Source organism: Ovis aries, chromosome 22 (genome assembly GCF_016772045.2).
Source record: "Ovis aries strain OAR_USU_Benz2616 breed Rambouillet chromosome 22, ARS-UI_Ramb_v3.0, whole genome shotgun sequence".
In the NCBI taxonomy this organism is placed as follows: domain Eukaryota; kingdom Metazoa; phylum Chordata; class Mammalia; order Artiodactyla; family Bovidae; genus Ovis; species Ovis aries.
Window position 1 is genome coordinate 32,879,981 of NC_056075.1, and position 20,104 is coordinate 32,900,084.

General features: G+C 49.3%; 1 protein-coding gene across 6 annotated transcripts in view; it reads left to right on the plus strand.

Annotated features, from left to right (window-relative positions):
- VTI1A (vesicle transport through interaction with t-SNAREs 1A) overlaps window positions 1-12,990 on the plus strand; it is a 385,337-nt gene extending 372,347 nt beyond the window's left edge. For 3 of the 6 annotated variants that reach the window (XM_012102936.4, XM_004020201.5, XM_060404484.1), the window contains one exon: window positions 454-12,990. In XM_012102936.4, the coding sequence (XP_011958326.1) occupies window positions 454-547 (94 nt within the window). In that variant the 3' untranslated portion in view covers window positions 548-12,990. The other 3 variants (XM_042238557.2, XM_042238558.2, XM_012102941.5) reach the window with 2 other exon arrangements.
- The last annotated feature ends 7,114 nt before the right edge of the window (window positions 12,991-20,104 follow it).

Sequence of the window (20,104 nt, forward strand, 5' to 3'; positions counted from 1 at the left end):
TTTCCCTGGGTATTTCTGTACAGGTAAGTACCTTACTGTGACATGTTTCCTTAGTCTTTCACTTTCACGGGAAACACTGAGGAAAAAAAAAAAAACAAACGAGGCTTGTCTCACATGTTAAATTGAAAAGAGAAGCTTGCATGGGGCCCTTGATCCCTGAAAGATTACTACATGGGACTTGGAACCCAGAAAGCCATTTGAATCACTGTAGCTTCGCTGTAAGCATTTCTCCCAGTGCTGCATGACAGTCGCGGCAGAGTTGTTCATTTGCTGGTGGATCGTTTGGAAGCACAGAGCTGCGTAGTCACACACATACACACATACTTACACACCTCATACCAGGCTCCAAACCCACACCCATGAAGCCTCCCTTTGATTAGCCAACTTGGTCTTATATGATCTTTGTTCTCTGTTATCTGTGTGAATTGTTTTTCCTCCATTGCTCTCTCCTAGAATCATCCAGAACCGGATCCTGATCGTCATCCTGGGCATCGTCCTGGTTATCACCATCCTGACGGCGATCACTTTTTCTGTCAGAGGACACTGATGTATCTGCTCTTCCTTGATAAACAGCTACCACGGCTCGTTCTGAGTAATTAAGACAAAATGGTCACATGAATCATTTTCTTGCGTTGACAGGCTCTGAATGACCCTCCCCCTTTCTCTCGCCACTGTTCAGCTGAAGTGCAAAGACTGTAAAAATATTTTGTATTCCTGTTTGCATGTGGGTTGGTTTCCTTTTCTAGGTTTGTCTTCACCCAGATTTGTTCTTTATAGGGGAAGGCGAGTGTTTATTTGCCTTTTGGTAATTTCATCTCCTGACTAGAGTAGCCTGGGTGACCTTCTTGCTTGCCTTGTGGGCATGGCAGGGGTCACGGTTGGGGAGAGGGCACAGATGAGTCAGTCACGGTGGCTTCTGATGGGCTGTGCTGTTTGTCACACACTTCGTGTCACCGATCAGCCCTTCTGTGATGTCTGAGGATAAAAAATGCAGAGACCAGCAGGGCCAGAGCCACTGACAGGCCCTGCAAACCAGTCCTGTTCCTCCCCAGATGTAGTGAATATAGTCCACCTGCCCGAGCGTTTTCATTGTAAAGGTGGGTATTTAAAAGCAATTGTGCGGGAAATTGACTTAGCCCTTTCTCCATTTTTCTATGTGTGTTTTTTTTTCTTTTTTTAAACCCAAGAATATATTTTGCTGAGTCTGCCCAATATCCACTTTTCACAACTTTGATTACTGGCTGCAGGAAAGATTTCCTTGCCTTCCAAAAATCCCATCCTCCCCAGAATCTGGTGGCAGAGAGTGCCCCAGCTCGGTGCTTCCTGGTAGCCTCCTCTCCCCTGACCTGTGTAGCTGTCTCTGTATCCTTTTCATCTTAATGTTTGTACTGTCGAAAGGAGCCGTCATACATGCAGAGGGTCTGTCAAGGTTCTCTCCACATCCATTCCAGTATGTAAAGAGAACATGAATATCTCAGGAAGAGCAGGAACCTGATTCCATCGGTGCGAAATTTCAGATGTGATTATCATTATGGTATAGTCCTATAGGCTGATCCACTGGAAATAAACTTGATGGGAAAACATCCGCTAACCTCCTTTCAAAGAATCAGGGGTCGCAGTGCGTTACAATAGGACGGCTTGGGTTTTTCACTAACAGATGCGAACACAGCCTTCCTGAATCCACAAGGTACTCAAACCTCTAACGTGCTTTGTGATTTTCTCTGGTTTCTTCCTGTCCAAGGGAACCAGGAATTGCGTTCAAAATTAGTTCATTTATGATCAGGTTGGTTCCAAGTTGCCTGAACTGAGGTCATTCTCCCCCTAGTCATAACGCGTTTTTCTTAAGACTTCATAGGCACTTCCAGGGTCCTTTCTATCTTTTGGATATAATTGGGAGCTTTGAATCCTTGAAAAGCAAACCTGTTCCCTTCATAAAAAATGCTAACTATCTGTGCCCATGGGCTGAGATCACCTGGATGCAGCACTTGATTTTTTTTTCTTCCCCCAACTCAGAAGAGAACCATTATGGTTTAGAGAGGAAACACACAATGGCAAAATCCACCCGAGAAATTGCAGTTATTGAAACAGGCTAGGGCCTGCATGTGTTCAGATAAATCATTTAGTATTGTGTAAATAAAGCCGCAGCCTTTACTTCTCGAGGATGGTGTGGGATTTTGGCAGAGCGCAGTAGCCCAGCAAAAGAGTGGGAAGCCTGTACTAATTTTCCTATCAGCCTTAGGGCTCTATCCTGGCAAGAAAATCTTTTATTCTGATAACGGAATGAGTATGTGTGAAACACATCAAAGAAATGATGAAAAAGCAAGGCAACAAGTCGTCATCTTCTCGTTTGGAAACTCTAATGGTGGGGAAGTATTCTACCAACGTTTCTGGTGGCTTCCCTCAAAACAGTTGGTCTTAGCTGAAGTGTATAATCGGTTGCCCAGGCACACCTCACGCCTCTAGACTTCCTGAGGCCACCTAGCAAGCCAGGTTGATCTGATCATCTAAACTTGCTGGCTTCTAAATATTTCACCTGATGTTCATGTTGAAAGTAGAGGTAGTGCAGAAAGAGGGCGTGGCTCACCCCACAGTGGCAGCTTCTTTGGGGTCGATCTCTTTATCAGCCCTTGCCTGAGACTTTGCCCCAGTTCAACCTCAAGAGTGGGAAGAAGGTGAACAGATAACCCTTGGCCTAACAGCCCCATCACATCCACCTCGAGAACAACCTTCTAGACCAAGATAGTGAGCACTTTGTAGGAAGCTGGTCCGAAGGCCCCTGTATCCCCGGCTGGCCCTCTCAGATGCTGCATACAGACTCAAAGGAGCCCCCTTTGAGGGGGAGGAACACTGTTCACCCCTCTTCCCTGGGGAAGGGGGAAAGCCCACCGATTCAAAGCCATTCATAGAACTGTGAAAGGTCCTAGGAACTTAGTACGTAGAACTTGATTGATGAATATATCTAAAGTCAGAAGCCTTTGTTAAAAAATTGTGTTCAGCGGAAGGGTTGGGGGGTTGCTGGGGAGGAGGAAGAGGAAGGAGGAAGCCCTTGCCATATAAAATTCATGCAGACTAAACAGTTTCCCTGACAGAATAAATAAAGCGGATGCTGCCCTGCTCCAGAATCAAAAGCAATTTAATTAAAGTCTCTTAAGTTGTAAAGAGTTTTAAATGTTCCGTGTTGAAGACGAATGCCGGCAAATGCAGCGGGCCTGACGTCAGCTGCCAGGCCTGGACTGGGAGGCCATTTGCTATTCTGTTTAAGGCAGGCTGGATTGTCTTATTTTGGAACCAGCTTGGTGGGGGGTTTGCTTTGCTACTGCTTCTGAGCCCTGAGCTTCAAAGGCTGAAATTAATGGTGAACAAAATTGTGCGGCTCTGGCCGTCCCATGCGGGGCAAGCCCATTGAGGGTTATCATTAAGTAAAGAAATAAAGAGGGGGAAAAAAGCCTGCCTGTTCCAAAAACCTCATCAGATAATGACCTCAGTGATTGGATTTTCATTACCAAACAGCATCCAGAGATTATCTACTCCATAGAAGAAGGGAGGGGGGGAGGGGGAAAAAAAAGAAAGAAAGGAAAGCAACTGTCTTTCTCTTCCTCTCTCTCTCCCCCTTTTTTTTTTTTTTTTGCACATCTTTTCTTTAAAACTGTCAGATCATTTCAGTATTTCAAATCCGAGGAAAACAGCCTGCCTGCTGCTGTATTTGAAGTTGTAATGGTGTCAAAAAGTCACGACTGACTGACAGCCGTCAGTCCCAGAGGGGCTCATTAAATCATAAAAACTTGACAAGGAAATAATTGCGCATCGCCAGCAACTTGGCGCCTGTTTAGACGTTTTTATTTTCTTTCATTATTAGTCTCCACCATTACGTTCATTAACAAATTGCATTAAACAACTGTTAAGGGCTAATGATTTGTTTATCGCTTTTTTTTATTATTATTATTTAAACATTAGCCGTGTCATGTGGTACCCCAGCAGCCTCTTGCCATCATCCAACTGAATATTTTTCCACTCCGAGCTCCGGGTACTGTTGGAATATGAAATAGATTATTCATTACTCTCCTCTTTGCCACTGATTTGGTTTCATGTAGCGTCTTCCACAGAGAAAGATGAAAACTTGTCAAAAATAGGTTATATCTTATTCGAAGGGGCAACAATAGCAGCAGGTACAGGCACACTTTAATATTTAATTAAGGTGGATGTTAACCCCTTTAAATGACTTTAGCTGTAAGTTCTATTCAAATGCAGAAGAGAAAAATAATTGTTCTTAATTTGCAACCTGTTTGGCAGGCACTCTTCATGGAGTTAGCTGGAAATTTAGAGCAGCATTTTTAAATAATGAAATTTCCCATCATAAATATGTATAGCCATTTGTCTACGTAGATGAGAATTAACTACCAGCCATGATTTCCTCATCTCTTTGGTCTGAACTGCTAGCCTAGTGGGGCACCCAGTGCTCAGGAGTGGAGATGACTTTCCTGGGAGAACGGTGTATCCAGAGCCAAGGACCGTTGCTTGGCTGTGGCTGGGGCTGGTTTCCAAGGAACCTGTGAGTCCCCTGTCTCTGGCCCACTTGCCTCCTGCCTTTACCTGAGTGTGTGGTTGGAGGACTGTGGTCTGGAGTGAAAGTGAGTAGAGACCTCTCAAAGGAACACTTGTGCGTTCAGCCGGCTGGTGCTGGGAGGGTGTGATGGGGCGTGTCTGGGCCATCTCTCTGTGGTCAATGAGCTCACTGCAAACAGTGCTTCCCTCTTAGACAACAGAAGCAGTGCTTTCCTGGGACTGACCTTTCGCCTCTTTTTCCTTTCTGTGACTTGGCGTTGGTGACGTGTTTGGCTTTTCCACAGGTTATGAGATTGAGGGAAAATGTTCCAATATCATTATCATTTTCCTAAGTCAGAAGTCAGAGGCATCTTCCAGGTTGTAACTGCTGGCTGCGTCTGGTCACCCCATTTGATTCCATGAGTTCACATAACCATGCTGCCACTCTCAGAGGCCTGGTTCATTGGCAGAGCGGGGATGTTCTGGTCCACGTCAGGGAATGGGGGGAACTTTTCTCCCAGGCTCTTTCTACTCCCACCTACCCAGCGCCTGAGAGCCCAGACCCCTTGGGCGACTTCTCCATGGATGTGAAGAGGAGAGATGGTACATGTTCCTTGCCCAGCACCTCTCAACATCACCGAAGCAAGGACAGATGGTCCTCTAGGAGCCATGGCACAGGAGGGTCCAGCAGGTGTGAGCCAGGTGAGGCCTGGCCTCAAGCCTCATGAATCACTGTGGGCTTAGAAACAGCAGACACCCCAGGGTTTGGGGGATTTTAAGCCTCCATTTCAGTCTACTCTAAATTAGTCACACATCAACTTACCATCTTTGTTTGGAATGGACTCCATGTACCACAGCAAAAGGCTTGCTCAGAGTTGTTTTTCCAGAAAGAAGGAAGGAAGGCTCTGTGGTGAGCCATCCCCAGTCCACCTCCCCGAGACACTGGTCAAGGTTACTGCCTGAGAGGAGATGCTGGCCCAGACACTTGGCCTCACCTTATGCTCTGCCTCACAAATCTGAAACAAAAACTCAGGAAGCTCTCTTGTTTATATGGCTTTCCTCTGTCTGCAGCACATCAGACTTAAACCAATGGTACCTGTGAGAGGCTGCCCACATTATGTGAATAGTCAGGTAGCTCTTAGACACCCCTTTTTAAAATGGGGCAGGTGAATGTGTACACAGAAGAAAGTTCTTCAAGCCATAGGCACTGCACCCAAGAAGGGAGTCCTTGAAGGAGAACCAAGAGCAGCCAGGCACAGGCAGGACAGCCCAGGAGAATGGTGTGTGTGATTGGAGCCAAGGCTGGATACAGGGTCCTGAAATGGGTGATGGAGCAAAGGTCAGTGTCCTCTCCTCTTGTGGAGGAGAGAAGACATACTGAATGCTGAGAGAGACTGCCCACGTCCATTAGGCTTTCAGCTCAGTAACAAGGTAAATGTCCCTAAGCCGGCTTACCAGAGGCAAGTAGGACAAAACCAAGATGGCGGAGCAACCAAGATGGCGGAGCAACCAAGATGGCGGAGCAACCAAGATGGCGGAGCAACCAAGATGGCGGAGCAACCAAGATGGCAGGACAGGAATGGGAGCGTATGAGGTTGGGAGTGTATGAGGACATAAGGAACAGTGTGCAAGTTGAGGATGAAGACGGTTAGAGGGACTCATCCCAGGAAACAGCCAGGGAGGAGGGGCATAAGCTAGTAGGCCCCACCTCCTGCCACCCTGGGCCTATCATCGCCCTCCTTCACAAACAGCCAAAGGAGAGGAAAGGCAGGACGCCTATCGCCCAGAACCCTGACCCAAATCTCCCCGCCACCTCTGTTGCCATTCCTCATGGGGTTCCCACCAGGCTGTGGAAAAAGCATTTCCTCAGCCTGAATCACCTGCTACTCACGCTCCATAAATAACGAAGGCATCACAGAGAGAGGGGAAGCGCCAGGAAGCAGAGCCGGGCCTGTGAGTCTGTGAACCCACGCACCCCTCCTCCCCTACATCCAAACAAGGCCCTTTGGCGTGAATAATAGCTCAGCGGCCCCGAAGCCTGTATTGATCTGCCGCGCTCGCTGCTCCGCTGAGAGCTGCCTGGACTTTTCCTGGGGGCAGGACGGGCACCGCTGAGTGCAGCCCACCCCCCGCCTCCCCCGTCCTCCCCCAGGTGTGCTCAGGAGGGGACAGGACCGGGGGGAGCCAAGGCCCTGCTCCAGCTCAGCGGCGCTTTGTTGCCTCAACTTTTTAGTTTTTAACTTATATTGCCAGGGAAAGTACCTGAGTTGGAGAGAAGTGGTTTTGTTTTGGTTTTGGTTTTTTCTGCATGATGAGGCCCCACGGAGTTGAGAACGAATACAACCTCAGGCTTCAACTTCTCTCCAGAAAGTTCTGCTCCTCAGAGGAGCCCTCTGCTGACACGCAGGCCTCCTGTATGCCCACCACAGGGCTCTGCACGGTGGCAGGCTGTATTGCATTCTCCTCTTAATTTTCCCCATTTTCCATCACAAGGGAGGGGAGCTGAGACTGTGACCAGAATCCATCGCCTCCTTTGAGGACAGGAGCTGTTGCCAAGTTCAGTGGAGAAGCATCAGCTGGAGGCTGGTAGAGGTGGGACCGAAGCCTGCCAGCCCCGCTCCCCGAGGCCCCAACCATACCACCCCATCCCCTTGTTCGCTTCTCTTCTGGACAAAGGAAGTGGCCAAGGCAAGGCCTGGGCCCTCTAAAGGGTGTACAGTTGTAAGGTCAGCCAGGACCCCTCGTGGTGACAGCCTATGGGCTGGGAGACACCTGAAACCCCACCTTTGAAAACTCTACTCCTTTGGGTTGACCTTGGACCCTAGGACGATTTATGATTTATGATCCCGTAGGCAGCGTCCTCAGCCACCAATCCCCCTGGTGAAATGTTGGACCTGAGGGAGACAGGGTATCGGGGAGAAGCGACCCACCACTGGAGGGAGCAGTTTGCAGCCTCTGAGAAAGAGGAGAAGGGACGGGGGTCTGGGTTCCCTGGGACCAGCTCCCTGAAGGTTTCTCTTGGCATCAGCTGCCCTTCTGGTAACAGATGCATTACTGGGGGCACAGCCTTGCCCCTAAAGTCCACACACACCTGGCCGGGGCCCACAGCTGCACGGACAGACACAGGGGTTCTGAGAACACATGGGCTTTGCCGGGCAGAGGGAACTGGTCGAGGGCCCCCAAGAACCTCCCACAGCACTGCCGTGGTGGGGAAGGAGGACAGAACAGAGAAGCAGGTGGTACCATCAGCACGGCTGACCTTGGGCTCCAGCAGACTGTGCTCCTCCAAGAGCTGCTCCAGCCTCCCAGCCGAGTCCTGCTGAGGGTGCCAGGAGGCTCAGGCTGTTGTGATATACAATTTGACATTTGGGGGAAGCACCCAAACGGCTCACATACACCTTGAGAAGACCCTCCCCACACTGCCCCTCCCTGGGGTCTTGACACAGCAGGGCATGGTGACCCTCAAGAGCCTCTCTCTGCCTCGTTTCCATCTCTTCATCCATGCCCATCCCTCCCAAGAAGTCATGGAGAGAACAAGAGTTGGATGGCTTCAGTGAGCTCCTTATTGTCCCCAGTGAGACTTCTAAATAGTCTCTCCATATGAAACATGAGGGGTATAGTCAGATTTGTTTATCTAGTCAATAAATATTCATTGAGCATCTACTATGTTCCAAGCCCCAAAGATACAAGGTCAAGAAGATGGATAAGAAAACAGGTAAAATAGTTCCCCAGCCCTGGGGCTGGAGGTCAGAAAGCTGTTTTCAGGCCCAGTGAACTGACTTGCTCTCTGATCCCTGACAAGTGACTCTCAGGGTTGGACATCACCTGGCGATGCCTTCACCTCTGCCACCTCCCACTGCTGACCCTGAGATAAGGCGCATATCCATGAATCACTTGGCAAAGTCCTTTCTAGACAGCAGCGCTGTGTATCCGTCCCCCCTTGCAATTTCCCCGCCTACATTTGCACAGTTGCCCTATCTGAACAGGACTAAGACTGACACTTTCCTGCCAGTGGCCGGGTCCACATGAGCACTGGCCCCTTGTACATCAAGAGCTGCCCAGGAGAGGCCAGGAACAGGAATAGGGACCATTTTGACTAAGATTGACTTGGAGGATTTTTTTTCCTGCTTATTAAATGACAAAGGTTTGACTTAGCAGGCAATCGGAAACCCAAAATATCATAAAAGGAAAAAAGTTGCCGAGCGGCTAAGAGGTGCGCCACGGGAGTGGGGTCGGGCTGAACAGATGGAGCAGGAGACGTTTTTTCAAAGGCTTCTTTCCCCTTCTTCTCCCCTCTGTCCCCCACATGGAAAGGGGGAAATAGAAGCAGAATCCAGATTTGGGCACGGGGGTGAGCTGTTCACCCTCCCTCGCAAGCACCCCCAGACTCTGGAGACACTTTGATGTCTGGGCGCATGGCACTCGGGGCTGGGAGACGCCTGGGCATTCCAGCCTCTGGACCGGCCTCCCTGAGCTCCTTTGTGAGGGCAGATGAAACACATGGAGTCCAAGAGCAGGGTATTGAAATGAGCAAATGTGGATCAGCGTCCCTTGAACTCTGGGCTGGCCACCTTGAAACAGCTTGGGCGGCAAAAGCCAAGCAGATGAATGAGCTTGTATTCACAGAGCCCTCAAGCTGTCTGAGCTGTCGGGACCATTTAGCCCTACCTGCTTGTTTTCAGATGGGGAAATGGAGCTCAGAGAGGGAGCGAGACTTCTTCAAGATCACCCAGGAAGTCCGTGGTACGGCTGGGGTGGAGGCCAAGTCTTCGGCCTCCAGCCAGGCTTCTCTCTTCTGCACAAGGAACTTCGACGTCAGCGAGCACCACATTCTAGAGGCCACAGCCCGGCCACGGGGACGCTGGCCTCCTTGATAGCGTTGACCTTTGCACCACAGGAACCGACATTCCTCAGCTGAACTTTTAAAACCATCGTGCACAGAAAAACTCGATTCCATCCATGTTGGCTATAGTCACTCTTTTCTCCCGAATGTCATATCTTCTGAGGAGTCGGCAGGGGACACCCTGGTTCTCTTTCCTGGACAGGGAAGCCTGGCATGCTACAGCCCATGGGCTCACAAAGAATCAGGCATGACTTAGTGACTGAACAACAACGAACACCGCTGGTTCACTCCTCAGCTGAGCCACAAACATCACCTGGGGAAAGCACTGAGATTCCTACAATCTCTCCTCCCCCTTCCACCATCACTAGCCACCACGCTCCACACAAGAATTTTGTGAGAAACAATGATTAGAGCCCCACCCTGATGCTGAGCCCGCAGGAGAGGTCCGGATGCTGAGAGGATGCTGCTAGATCTGGGGGAGCCCTAGAGAGGCTCCTGCTCCTGCAGAGCTGCTGCAGTGCATTCACACCCAGGAACAGCCTGGCAGCACGACCACCCAGGGCTCCCGTGTCCTCCCCAAGTCTGGCATCTTCCATGTGGGCTGGGCTGCTGGTGTCCCGAGCACTGGGCCCTGCTGTGCCTTTTGCAAGTCATACCCTGTTCCTGTTCCTGGCTTTGGCTCGTCACCCAGCAAATGGGAAAGCCGGGCTGGAAAGTCTCAGGAAGGCCGGTCTCTGCCGACTCCAGTCATCTATGGCAATGAAAAGGGAATGCTCCTGACAAAGCAAGGGTAAAGGGCCCAGGGTTAAGATGGCAGCCTTGGTATGTAGAACCTTCTAGAAGGCCAGGAGATGTGGCCTACTGAGCTTCTGAGAGGTCTTGAATGCAGGGTTGGTGTCATGGGAGCGGCACTCAGAGGGTCCCCAGGCTTAGGGTTTCAAGCTCTGTATCACTGTCTTGAGGTTCTTAAAGAGTTTTATCTTGGTAAAAGCTGTGGTTTGTAAATGAAGTCTGATGGGACAATGGACCAGGAAGTGGGGGGGTTTGCGCCTTGGCTCATGTGGTCTTGCGTCCCACCGCCTGCCTGTTCCTGGGGTCTGGTTCTCAACTGCTCCGCCTTCTGTCCCCTGCAGCCCTAGCTACATTCAGCCATCCCCTCCCCACCTCCACTCAGCAACCACTGCCCGCCTGCCCCCAACCTGGGGCCAGGCATGGAGGGGGTGGGGTCAGCCCACCCCACGGTGCCTTGAGATGGGACATGGCTGCAGCCCCTACCCTACTCTGGCAGAATCGGGATGCATTCACGGGGTACTCTGCAGGGACAAGCCTCTGGTCCCCCTGTTCCGGGGATCTAGTGTATACAATGCATCCTAGGGGTTGCCCGTCTGCTGAACTTTGGGGCAGGGAGCCTGTGCAAGGAGAGGCCTGACCCCACTTCCTGCCCCAGGCTTGGGGCAGCGCATGTCCGGCCAGCCACTGGGAAGGAAAGGAACCTGACCTTCAGGCTCCAGGGCAAGTATGGGTCCCAAGTCACCAGGCAGGACTCAGGCCCATGAGGGCCTGCACTCCCCGGGGAGAATCCCCATTGTCTGCTCCGTGCCTGGGGGAGCCCTGTCCTCCATCTTCCTGCTCCCCTGAATCTGGTTTGCCTCTTCTTGCCAGTTTGAGGCACCCTCTTAAGAGCCACAAAATACAGTGTACAATGGGCGAATCTACACGTGTTAAATATACCAACATTTGTGTGTAAAACTGGCGCTGTACAATATAGAAGTGAATGGTACCATTTGTGCTAGTAATTTAAAATTTTGATTTAATGTAGAAGATTAGAAATTTTTAAACACCATGAGAAATCGAAAAAGAGAGAGAGACCAGGGAAGAAAGGAAACAGCATTTTTTTCTTGCTTTTTGAACCAGAGCCTCCACATTTTTGCCTTGCTCTGGATCTCACCAGTCACAGAGCCAGTCCCGCCTGGATGAGTCACTTTCCCTCTCAGGCACCCATTCTCCTATCAGGAAACCAGACCATTAGCAGCATGTTTCCCCACCCTTGCTCATGGGCACATTATGAATGTGCACGTGGATCAAGTCCCTGGAAGAGATTTAGAAACCGGTATGTGGTGTCAATCCCCAGCCTGGGAGCCACAGCCAGCCCTTCATTCTAGAACAGGGGTTCAGCCCCACTCATGTGGGTTTCCCCACCATTGATAAGTCAGGCTCCCCCCAGGTGTTGTGTCCTAGACCTGAAGGCCCAGTCTGACCACCCACCACCTCCCATACATGCATGGTGGAGGTGTAAGTGCCCAGAGAGCTTGAACCTGGAATCCAAGCAAGTTGTGAAGTGGAAAGACGGCAGTCGGCCCCACAGCTGAGCCTAAAGTGTGCAAAGACCACTATTGATCTCTGCACTCATCCATTCTGTTTGCTGGCAAGAGCCAGGATTTCAGAGCCTAGTATGAGGCTCAGCATCAGCACCAGGGAGGCTGGGTACCAACCAGGTTTGGCTTTCAGGATCATCTTCTTGAGAATGCTAACAATCTTGATTACAGTTACACTGCCAGGGTGGGAGCGGGGGTGGGAAGGGATCTCCATTTCAGAATTGTTTCCAAGCCTACCATCATGGGGTATGGGGGGGTGGGGGGGCGGTTCAAGTCCAGAGTTCAATCTGCCTTGCCTGTGGACAGGTAGAATCCAATCAACCTTGAGGACTCACTATCCAAGGGTCGAATGGGCCCAAAGCAGCAGCCTGGCATATCCTACAAAAGTCCTGTCCCTTTAAAATAATGTGTAGGGAGTGAAGGAATGAATCCATTTAGATCCATTTGTCTCAGTGGAGTCCAAAGGCTAAATTGCATACTCAACAACATCATTTTAGGAGAAAGCAAAAATTAGATGACCCCTCCTTTGACTTCTTTCATAGCTTTACTTCTATAGGGGAATGTCTCTCTATCATTTTAAAGTTTTGGATTTTTGTCTTGTTTTACTCATTTTCACATTTTGAGTGATGTGTTCTGGCATCAGCTCAACTTCCTCCAGATAATTCATTAGGCCTGTGAGCTGCTCAAGAGTGGGATTAGAACCCGTGTAGTACATGGTCGCTTTACACTGAGATCTGCTAATTAATCACTCTTCTCTGTGTAACTGAGCAATAGCTCTCCTTCCCTAAGGAACTGCAATTTCATGGTTCCTAATGATGCTGCGATTACATTATCTGGATCACTTAGACGGTGGGTGTCAGGAGCGATGCTCGAAGCCCGTCTCGAGGCTGGGGAGAAATCACTCCTAAAACCAAGCGATGAAGAAAAGGACTTCAAATGTCTGTTGCTAATTTTTATTAATGTGTCGCTGTTTCTTACATCTCATGCAGACATTAGTTTCAAGTTCCAGTTCCACCAAACCTCACATTGTTTCTAATATTCACGGGGTTATTTTTTTTAATCTATTTATTTGCTGTATTCCACAAAATAATTTATTTCTAGCATTTATTTTCATTAGATTTCTTGGAAATGTGCTTCTGCATATCGTTAGTACAAGTAATACATTTTGACTGTTGTTTCCTGAACTAACTTGTACTATCTGATGAGTTAAATAAAACGCTTAATTCCAAAGTCTGTTATTCCCATCTTTTGCAATTAGGTTATTTATCTTGCCTCCCATCCCCTTTCTAAGTGAAGGTATGTTATAAATCTTCAGTCAGTTTCTTGTTACAATTTCTGGGCTGTGAATATAGACACTGTCTTTTTTTTTTTTTTTTTAATGATGAAACTTGGACCAAGTTCAAGGTTGCTTTTGAACACAGGTTTTCTTCTTCTTTAATTGCCCTAAGTCATGGTTTTGAAGAGATGACATCACAAACCTGATGTGAGTTCTGGTCCCCTCATTGGTGCATTGGGATGATCTATTGAGCCTGTTTCCTTGACTGTAAAGTAGGGAAAAGATCAGCCACCCCAAGGACCGACATGAAGATTCAACTAGGCAACCCATGGAAAACCCCACCAGGCATATGCTAAACTGTCACCACCCTGTTCATCTTGATTAAATAAGCTGATCTGTGACATCATGGTAGAGACATATGATTGGGGTTGGGGGACTTTCGGATGTCTTGCTTTGTTTCTTATAAAGATCCTTCACGATTATGGCCTTAAAATACTTCAGACATGCCTTAGATTCAAAAAAAGAGAGAGATTCATTTTTAAAATTCATTAAAAAGATACTCATTTTTAAAAATGTTTTAAAATATATTTTAACACTAAATGTCAGGCATGGCACCAGGGACTGGAAAACAGCATCTACCCACAGAAGAGTTTCTGCCTTGCCCAGAGCCCATAGGCTGGTGAGGGAGACCCACCAGGCAGTTTCCTGGCAATTACCTGCCATAGGAATTGAGTCACAGAGAAACCTTGGAGAGACACAGCAGTCTTGGTCGGGCTGATTTGAGCCTATTCAGATGCCAAGGGTATAGAATTCAGAAGGAAATCTGAAGACACGTTTGAAACACTGAGGGAAAAAAAATGTTTGTTGATACGAACTGAGTGAAAGACAGCTTCTATCATTCTAGGTGACCTGCTCAGCCAAAATTTCACCGACAGGAAGTTCCCCATTAAATGACCATTTTTTTTCCTATCTGAGAGCAGAGGTGCTGTGAATTATGTGGGCAGGAAGACACGTGGATCCATCCTCCCCCCGGGACAGGAGGCAGTGCCAACAAGGGGCACTGAGCCACTGGCCACACCCCTCCCAGAGCAGCAGGTGCTTCTCAGTGTTGGTTGCATGGACCGCCTGTCTCCTTCCCCCCTCATCTAGTCTGGTCACCAAGACACTCCCCCATCTTCCGAGGAAGCCGAGCAGCTTCACGAGACTTGCCTCGTTTGGATGCACAGCACAATGAATTTGTACCCACCGAGCCTCCAGCGCTGATATTTCAAAACCTACAGTACTCTAAACGTGAAACTTTTGTTCAAATTTCAAGGATTTTGATAGCCCAAGTGAATAGACACTGCCTATTGATTTTTCCCTTACAATGACTCTTGGATAACCTATTTTCTCATTTATTTTTAAAGACAGCTCATGAGATTTCATAGCAATTCTGCCCAACCTCCTAATATCAAAATCCCTCCTTGACCCTGAAAATTGTAATTCTGCTATAGATCACAGCTGCTGAATATTACCTTTTACTAAGCTGGTTAAATAAAATATGTCCAAATCACTAGATCCCACAAGCCGTGGCCTGCAATTGTAATGATCCAAGGGTTGAGGTTCTCACCGCCACGTGCCCGCCAGCCCCGAGCTCTGCCGCCCGGCTGACACCAAAGTGTGGGAATCGAGCACATCGGCTCGGGCTTGGAATTTAAGGAGGAGGAGAGGGAAAGCGTAGCTCGGCTAGTCTTCAATGATTTTCTTGTAAAACTTTTACAAGGGAAACTTGGGCTGTTTGATGTGTTCTAGACAATCAAATGCCCTTAGAGTCTGCTGCAGAGTGGCTGGGTTTCCCCCTAAGTGGAGGAGGGGGTGTATTTGATGTAGGGCAAATTCAAAACCCCCAAAGCCTTCTACGCTGGTAGGTCAGATTTCACTCACGAGGTGGGGAAATACAACATGTGAAAGGTGAAAAGGACCACCAACCCAGGAAGTCTTGTTCCGCCACGGGCCAGCCTGAACTCTTGCTTTGACCAAAGAGGGGCCACAGGGAATTTAGACCAAGGGGGCTTGCACCCCACCTGAACCCCCTTAGCCTCTATGCCTTCTGGCTCTCACCGCACTGCGTCCCCTTTAGCCAGCGGGCCCCATGACTCTCCTGGCCCCCACACAGCCCAACTTACTGTTCCAACTTCTCCTTTTTCTCAAAGAATGAAGGACAGCACCTACCCAGGTGGGTTCCACGGGAACTGTGAATATTTCAAAGCAAACGCTTAGATCAAAAGTCATGACCTCTGGCTTTCAGATCGTCTTCTTGCCTTACCTGGGCAGCCCCCACATCCAGTATGGTAATGTTTCCCCGAGAACCTCACTCATTACAGGGGAACGGAGTCTGACTCAGCAGAAATACGGCATTTCTGGGCAGTGGTCGCTGGAGCCCATTTGAAATGCAGAACACACCTGGCTCTTCCGAGGGCCTGTAGAGTGCTGTAGCTGCCTCTCCCCCTGCCCAGGCCCTCCTACAGCAGCTGGACCCACTGCCTCCCCTGCAGGGCTGGCAGCCCGTCTTTGGCAGGTGACTGGTCCCATGGAACAGGTGTGGGGAATTTGCTGACATCAGCTCCAGGTGAGTCAGAGTGAACAGGAAACTGTCCACAAAAGAGAAATTAATAAATAGCAGCAAGTCCCCTCCCTCCAACCCTCAATCAGGATCTGTCGGGGGTCAAAAGGGTTAACACAGGTTAGCGTCTTTCAACACAGCATATGCCAGGGATGACAAGCACGTGGCAGGATCATCTCGGCTCCCCAACCCCACCTCCCCATCCCTAAGTTCCCAGCCCACACTGCTAATTGATCCTGGCTGTCTTTCATCCTCAGAACCTTCTTGAACTCGGCCCTCCCTGCAGTCTACTCATCAGAGACGGTGAACTGGGGAAAGCAATCTATTTGCCTCCAGCCCACCACATTCCCATGCCCACATCATGTCCATGCCACTCCTCTACCGGGGGGTCCCCACACCCCTTCCCCTCGCCACCTGCATCTACCCCTGCAGGGACCCACTCAAGTCCCTTTTTCCTCCAAGAGTTTTGCCAGCCACCATCATCTTGCCTGCCTGGCCAGCCACTAGACAGTGAGTAAGAGGCTGGATGTGTGGAGACCTCTGAGTTCTGGCCCAGCTTTGTTCTAAAATAACTGAATGACTCTGGACAAATCAGTTTCCTTCTTTATCCCTCTATTTCCCCATCTGTAGATTAATTATTAAGACCCTAGGATCTGAAGGTGGCTCGCAGCTCCTCCATCCTGTGACACAGAATTCCTTGGCAATCATCTTACTCTTTGAGCCATTTTGTACAGCCCTTTGTTACTTTCTTTCTCCACCCATGTGAGTTCCTGGAGAGGAGGAATTGCAAACCCCCCCCCCCCCCCCCCACCCCACCACCGGCCCCACAGCTTCGACAGCAAGGAGATCAAACTAGTCAATCCTAAAGGAAATCAACCCTGAATATTCATTGGAAGGACTGATGCTGAAGCTCCAATACTTTGGCCTCCTGATGTGAAGAGCTGACTCATTGGCAAAGACCCTGCTGTTGGAAAAAATTGAAGGCAGGAGGAGAAGGGGATGACAGGACAAGATGGTTGGATGGTATCATCGACTCAATGGACATGAGTTTGAGTAAGCTCTGGGAGATGGCGAAGGACAGGGAAGCCCGGCGTGTTGCAGTTCATGGGGTTGAAAAGAGTCAGACACAACTTAGCAACTGAACAACAACCCCCTACCCCTACCTGTATTTCTCCTTGGAGAATCAAAGTGCTGGGAGGAAAATACTCAGTACCTCTTGCTGCGTGTTCCATTCCTGTGATGCTGATCATCTTCCATGGAAGGAGAGTCCCTAGAAAGTTGCAGCAACACCAAGTCAAACCTTGTTCCAAGGGGATTGGCTCCATCTTCTACCCTCCCAGAAGCCTGAAGACACTGTTGGGAGCTCAGGACAGTGAGCTGATGAGAGGTGAGGGAGACAGAGGCGATTCCATTCAGTATAGTGGTCAAGGCTCAGCCATGGGAGTCAGGCTGTTGCTCATCCACTAGCTGTGTGAACTTGAGCAAGTGAATCAACCTCCCCACACCCTGCAAGTCAGGCATGGCCAGATAACCTTCGGATTGAATGAGAGAACCCTGGGGTGCACTAGGCTCTGGCCCCAGGCTGTGGTAAGTGCTCAGTGAAGGGAAGCAGTCATCGCGACTTCAGGATTGGCCAGGCCACCAGGCCCCCACCAGGCCGCTGAGACTTACCCATCCGGGCTTATCTCAGTTCAAGTGAACTGACTGGGAGTGCAAATGGGAATGAGCAATTCTTGGCCTAAAGGAGGAATTTAGAGCCTCAAGAGCAGTAAGGAGAGGACGCCAGATGGTGAGGTCCAAATTCTGACGTCAGATGGAATACATCCCAAAACGGAAGTCAAGACATCACCCCACTCACAGACCATCTTGTAATTGGCTCCACTCAAGGAACACCACCACCACCCCCCACCCCCGCCACCCCATGGAAGAGGCAGTGCCGGGTACAGAAGAGCCCTCGGCCCAGTGGGCAGTGCCCTCTCCTCCCGGGAGAACACATGCTTCGGGGCAATAAATTTTAGCTCTTGTTACCACCTCTCCATTCTCTCCCATCACTGCCTCTTGATCTTCCCCTCTCTGCTGACAACCAGATATGGTTGGCATTCAGTTGGGGATTTAAAACCAGGAGCGCATCGCCCTCCCTTCAGGCTGGAAGCTTGCTCCCTGGCTCTCGGAAGCCTCTCGAAGCGGGGCGCTTGATGAGTGCCAGGAGACCAGCTCCTGAAACCGGAAGGGGCCTGCATTGTTGGACCAAAATAGCAGACGTGCAACATGAGTCCCTTGAGGGGCCCTCAGCAGGCTGGTGGCTTCCGGTGGGTGCTCGTCACTGGCCAGTCACTGGCCAGTCCCTGGACGCAGACTGCAGCGGCCCTGCCTGCCACTGGAGAGCGCCCCGCTGTGTGCACCCCTGCTGGGTTAATGCATCCAACTGAAAGTGGACTCGACGAGCTATCCTCTAGCAAAAAAGAAATAAAATTCATATTTGAGTCAAATAAACCAAGCTTCTGCATAGCACTCATGGGCTTCCTGAATAATTTCAAATTTCCCAGTTAGAGTTTGCCACCCCTGAATTTCCCACAACCCCAAATCTAAAAGTACCCCTTCCCCGTGGATGACATCCACGTGGATCTCTCCCACTCATGAAGTCAGAAGGCAGAGATCTCGGATGTCACCTGTCTTCCTGCGTGGTGCCCAACTGACTACTTGTCAGCTTCCAAAATGTTTTCATCTCTAGAAGAAACAATGCACAAAAGAAGCAGTTCTGAAAGAGGCCCATGAGACACAGCTCCTGGGCCAGGGCAGGTGACCTATTTGGGGGCCTTGGAGGAGGCGTAGCGGGGGGTTTAAGCCAGATTTTTTTTCCTCTGCAGTTCCCATCCCATGAAGCTGTTCTGCTAGCCCCTTGGAGGGCCCATATGCTCCAAAGTAGTAGCAAGTGTCCCATTACTGTAAACGGCCTTTTATTTTTAAACTAATGCTATATTTGGAAAGCAGTAATCCTGGGGAAATGATACTGGGACTAATGGGGAACATATTACCTTTCATGTGTTTTTTTCATGTTTAAGGTTTCTTTGCTATTATCTAAGTAGCAAGGCTCTGCATACACTCTTGGGCAAAAAATCAAAATAAGCCTTAAAGCAATAATATTTTAATAAGCATCAAATGCCTTCAATGAGATAAAAGTATTATATAGTGTTTTGATATTGGGCTTTAGTTAAAACCTCATTTTAAAAAAAAGAAAGAAAATTCCTCAGATGTACTAGGGTGGGAGAGCAGTCATGTATTTTGAAATTCAGGTGGAGGAAAAGTTTCAATCCAGGTCAATTATGCTAATTAAATGCCACAAACGATGGAAATTGCCAGCAAATGGATGTTCTTGTTTGTTGCTATCACTGTTTCCCATTGATCAAAAACAGCAGCTAATGACACTTGAGCCTCTAAAAACTGAGCTCCAGTCTGAATACACATTGATGCCTCCATGCCAGTCATAACCCTTGGGCGGCAGGACTAAGCTCCTGTCCAGCCCACATCCGCCCCTCCCTTCTTCTTGGGTGAAGTTTCCAGCAGCCAAGGCTGCTGGCCACCTCCCTGAAACTCAGATTAGCTTGGTCATTGAGCGCCTGTTTCTGTTCCCAGACCCAACTAGGAAGTGTTCACAGACCCAAGTTATGAAATGAAACCCAGTCTTCTGATTTCTTCAACTCATGCCCAGGGACCGAGCTAGAACCATGAGCTCTTTAGAAGTGAAAGGAGGACGCTCATAGATCCTCCACCTGGTTTTATAAAATGAGGAAACTGAGGCTCAGAGAGAGGAAGTGACCTGCCCAAAGGCACACAGCAAACTAATGGCAGAGCCAAGAATAGAACAATGTCCTGATTTCCAGTCCCGTGCCCCACGTGCTCACCTCTCAGATATCACAATACAGAACTTTAGCTTTCCTGTCCTCCGCCCTCGTGGCAAGTTCCTCCTCCCCCACCCCAACCCCCCAGCTTTCTGTAGTTTCATGTCAAAGCTTGGTTGGGTGACCTCAACGCAAACCAATGAGAGTTCAAGTTTGGAATCAGGCCATGTGTAGCATGACTTGAATGTCTCTCCCCATGGCTGATCTAGCATGGGAGTCAATTTTCAGTTACAAGGTAGAATGTACTTAACTTCGGATGGGTGGGACATCAAAGTGAGGGTGGGAGATGAGTGATTTCAGGCTGATCCAGGAATGCCACCATCCTCTCTTAACCCCAAGTTACAGTAGACACCATCCTCTGAGCTATGGCTATTGGCCATTCCTACCTCCCGCTGAAGAGTCTCAGAAGAAGTTGGCTGCAGGAGATGGGATGGAAGGAGATCAAGAACTGGTGGGAGAAGGTGGAAGGTTTCAGACAGGAATGGTCAAGGATGTCACAAGACACTCTCTCATTTCCCATCTTACTGAGGTGGGTCCCGAAGGTCACAACCCCCATAGTCTCCCTGG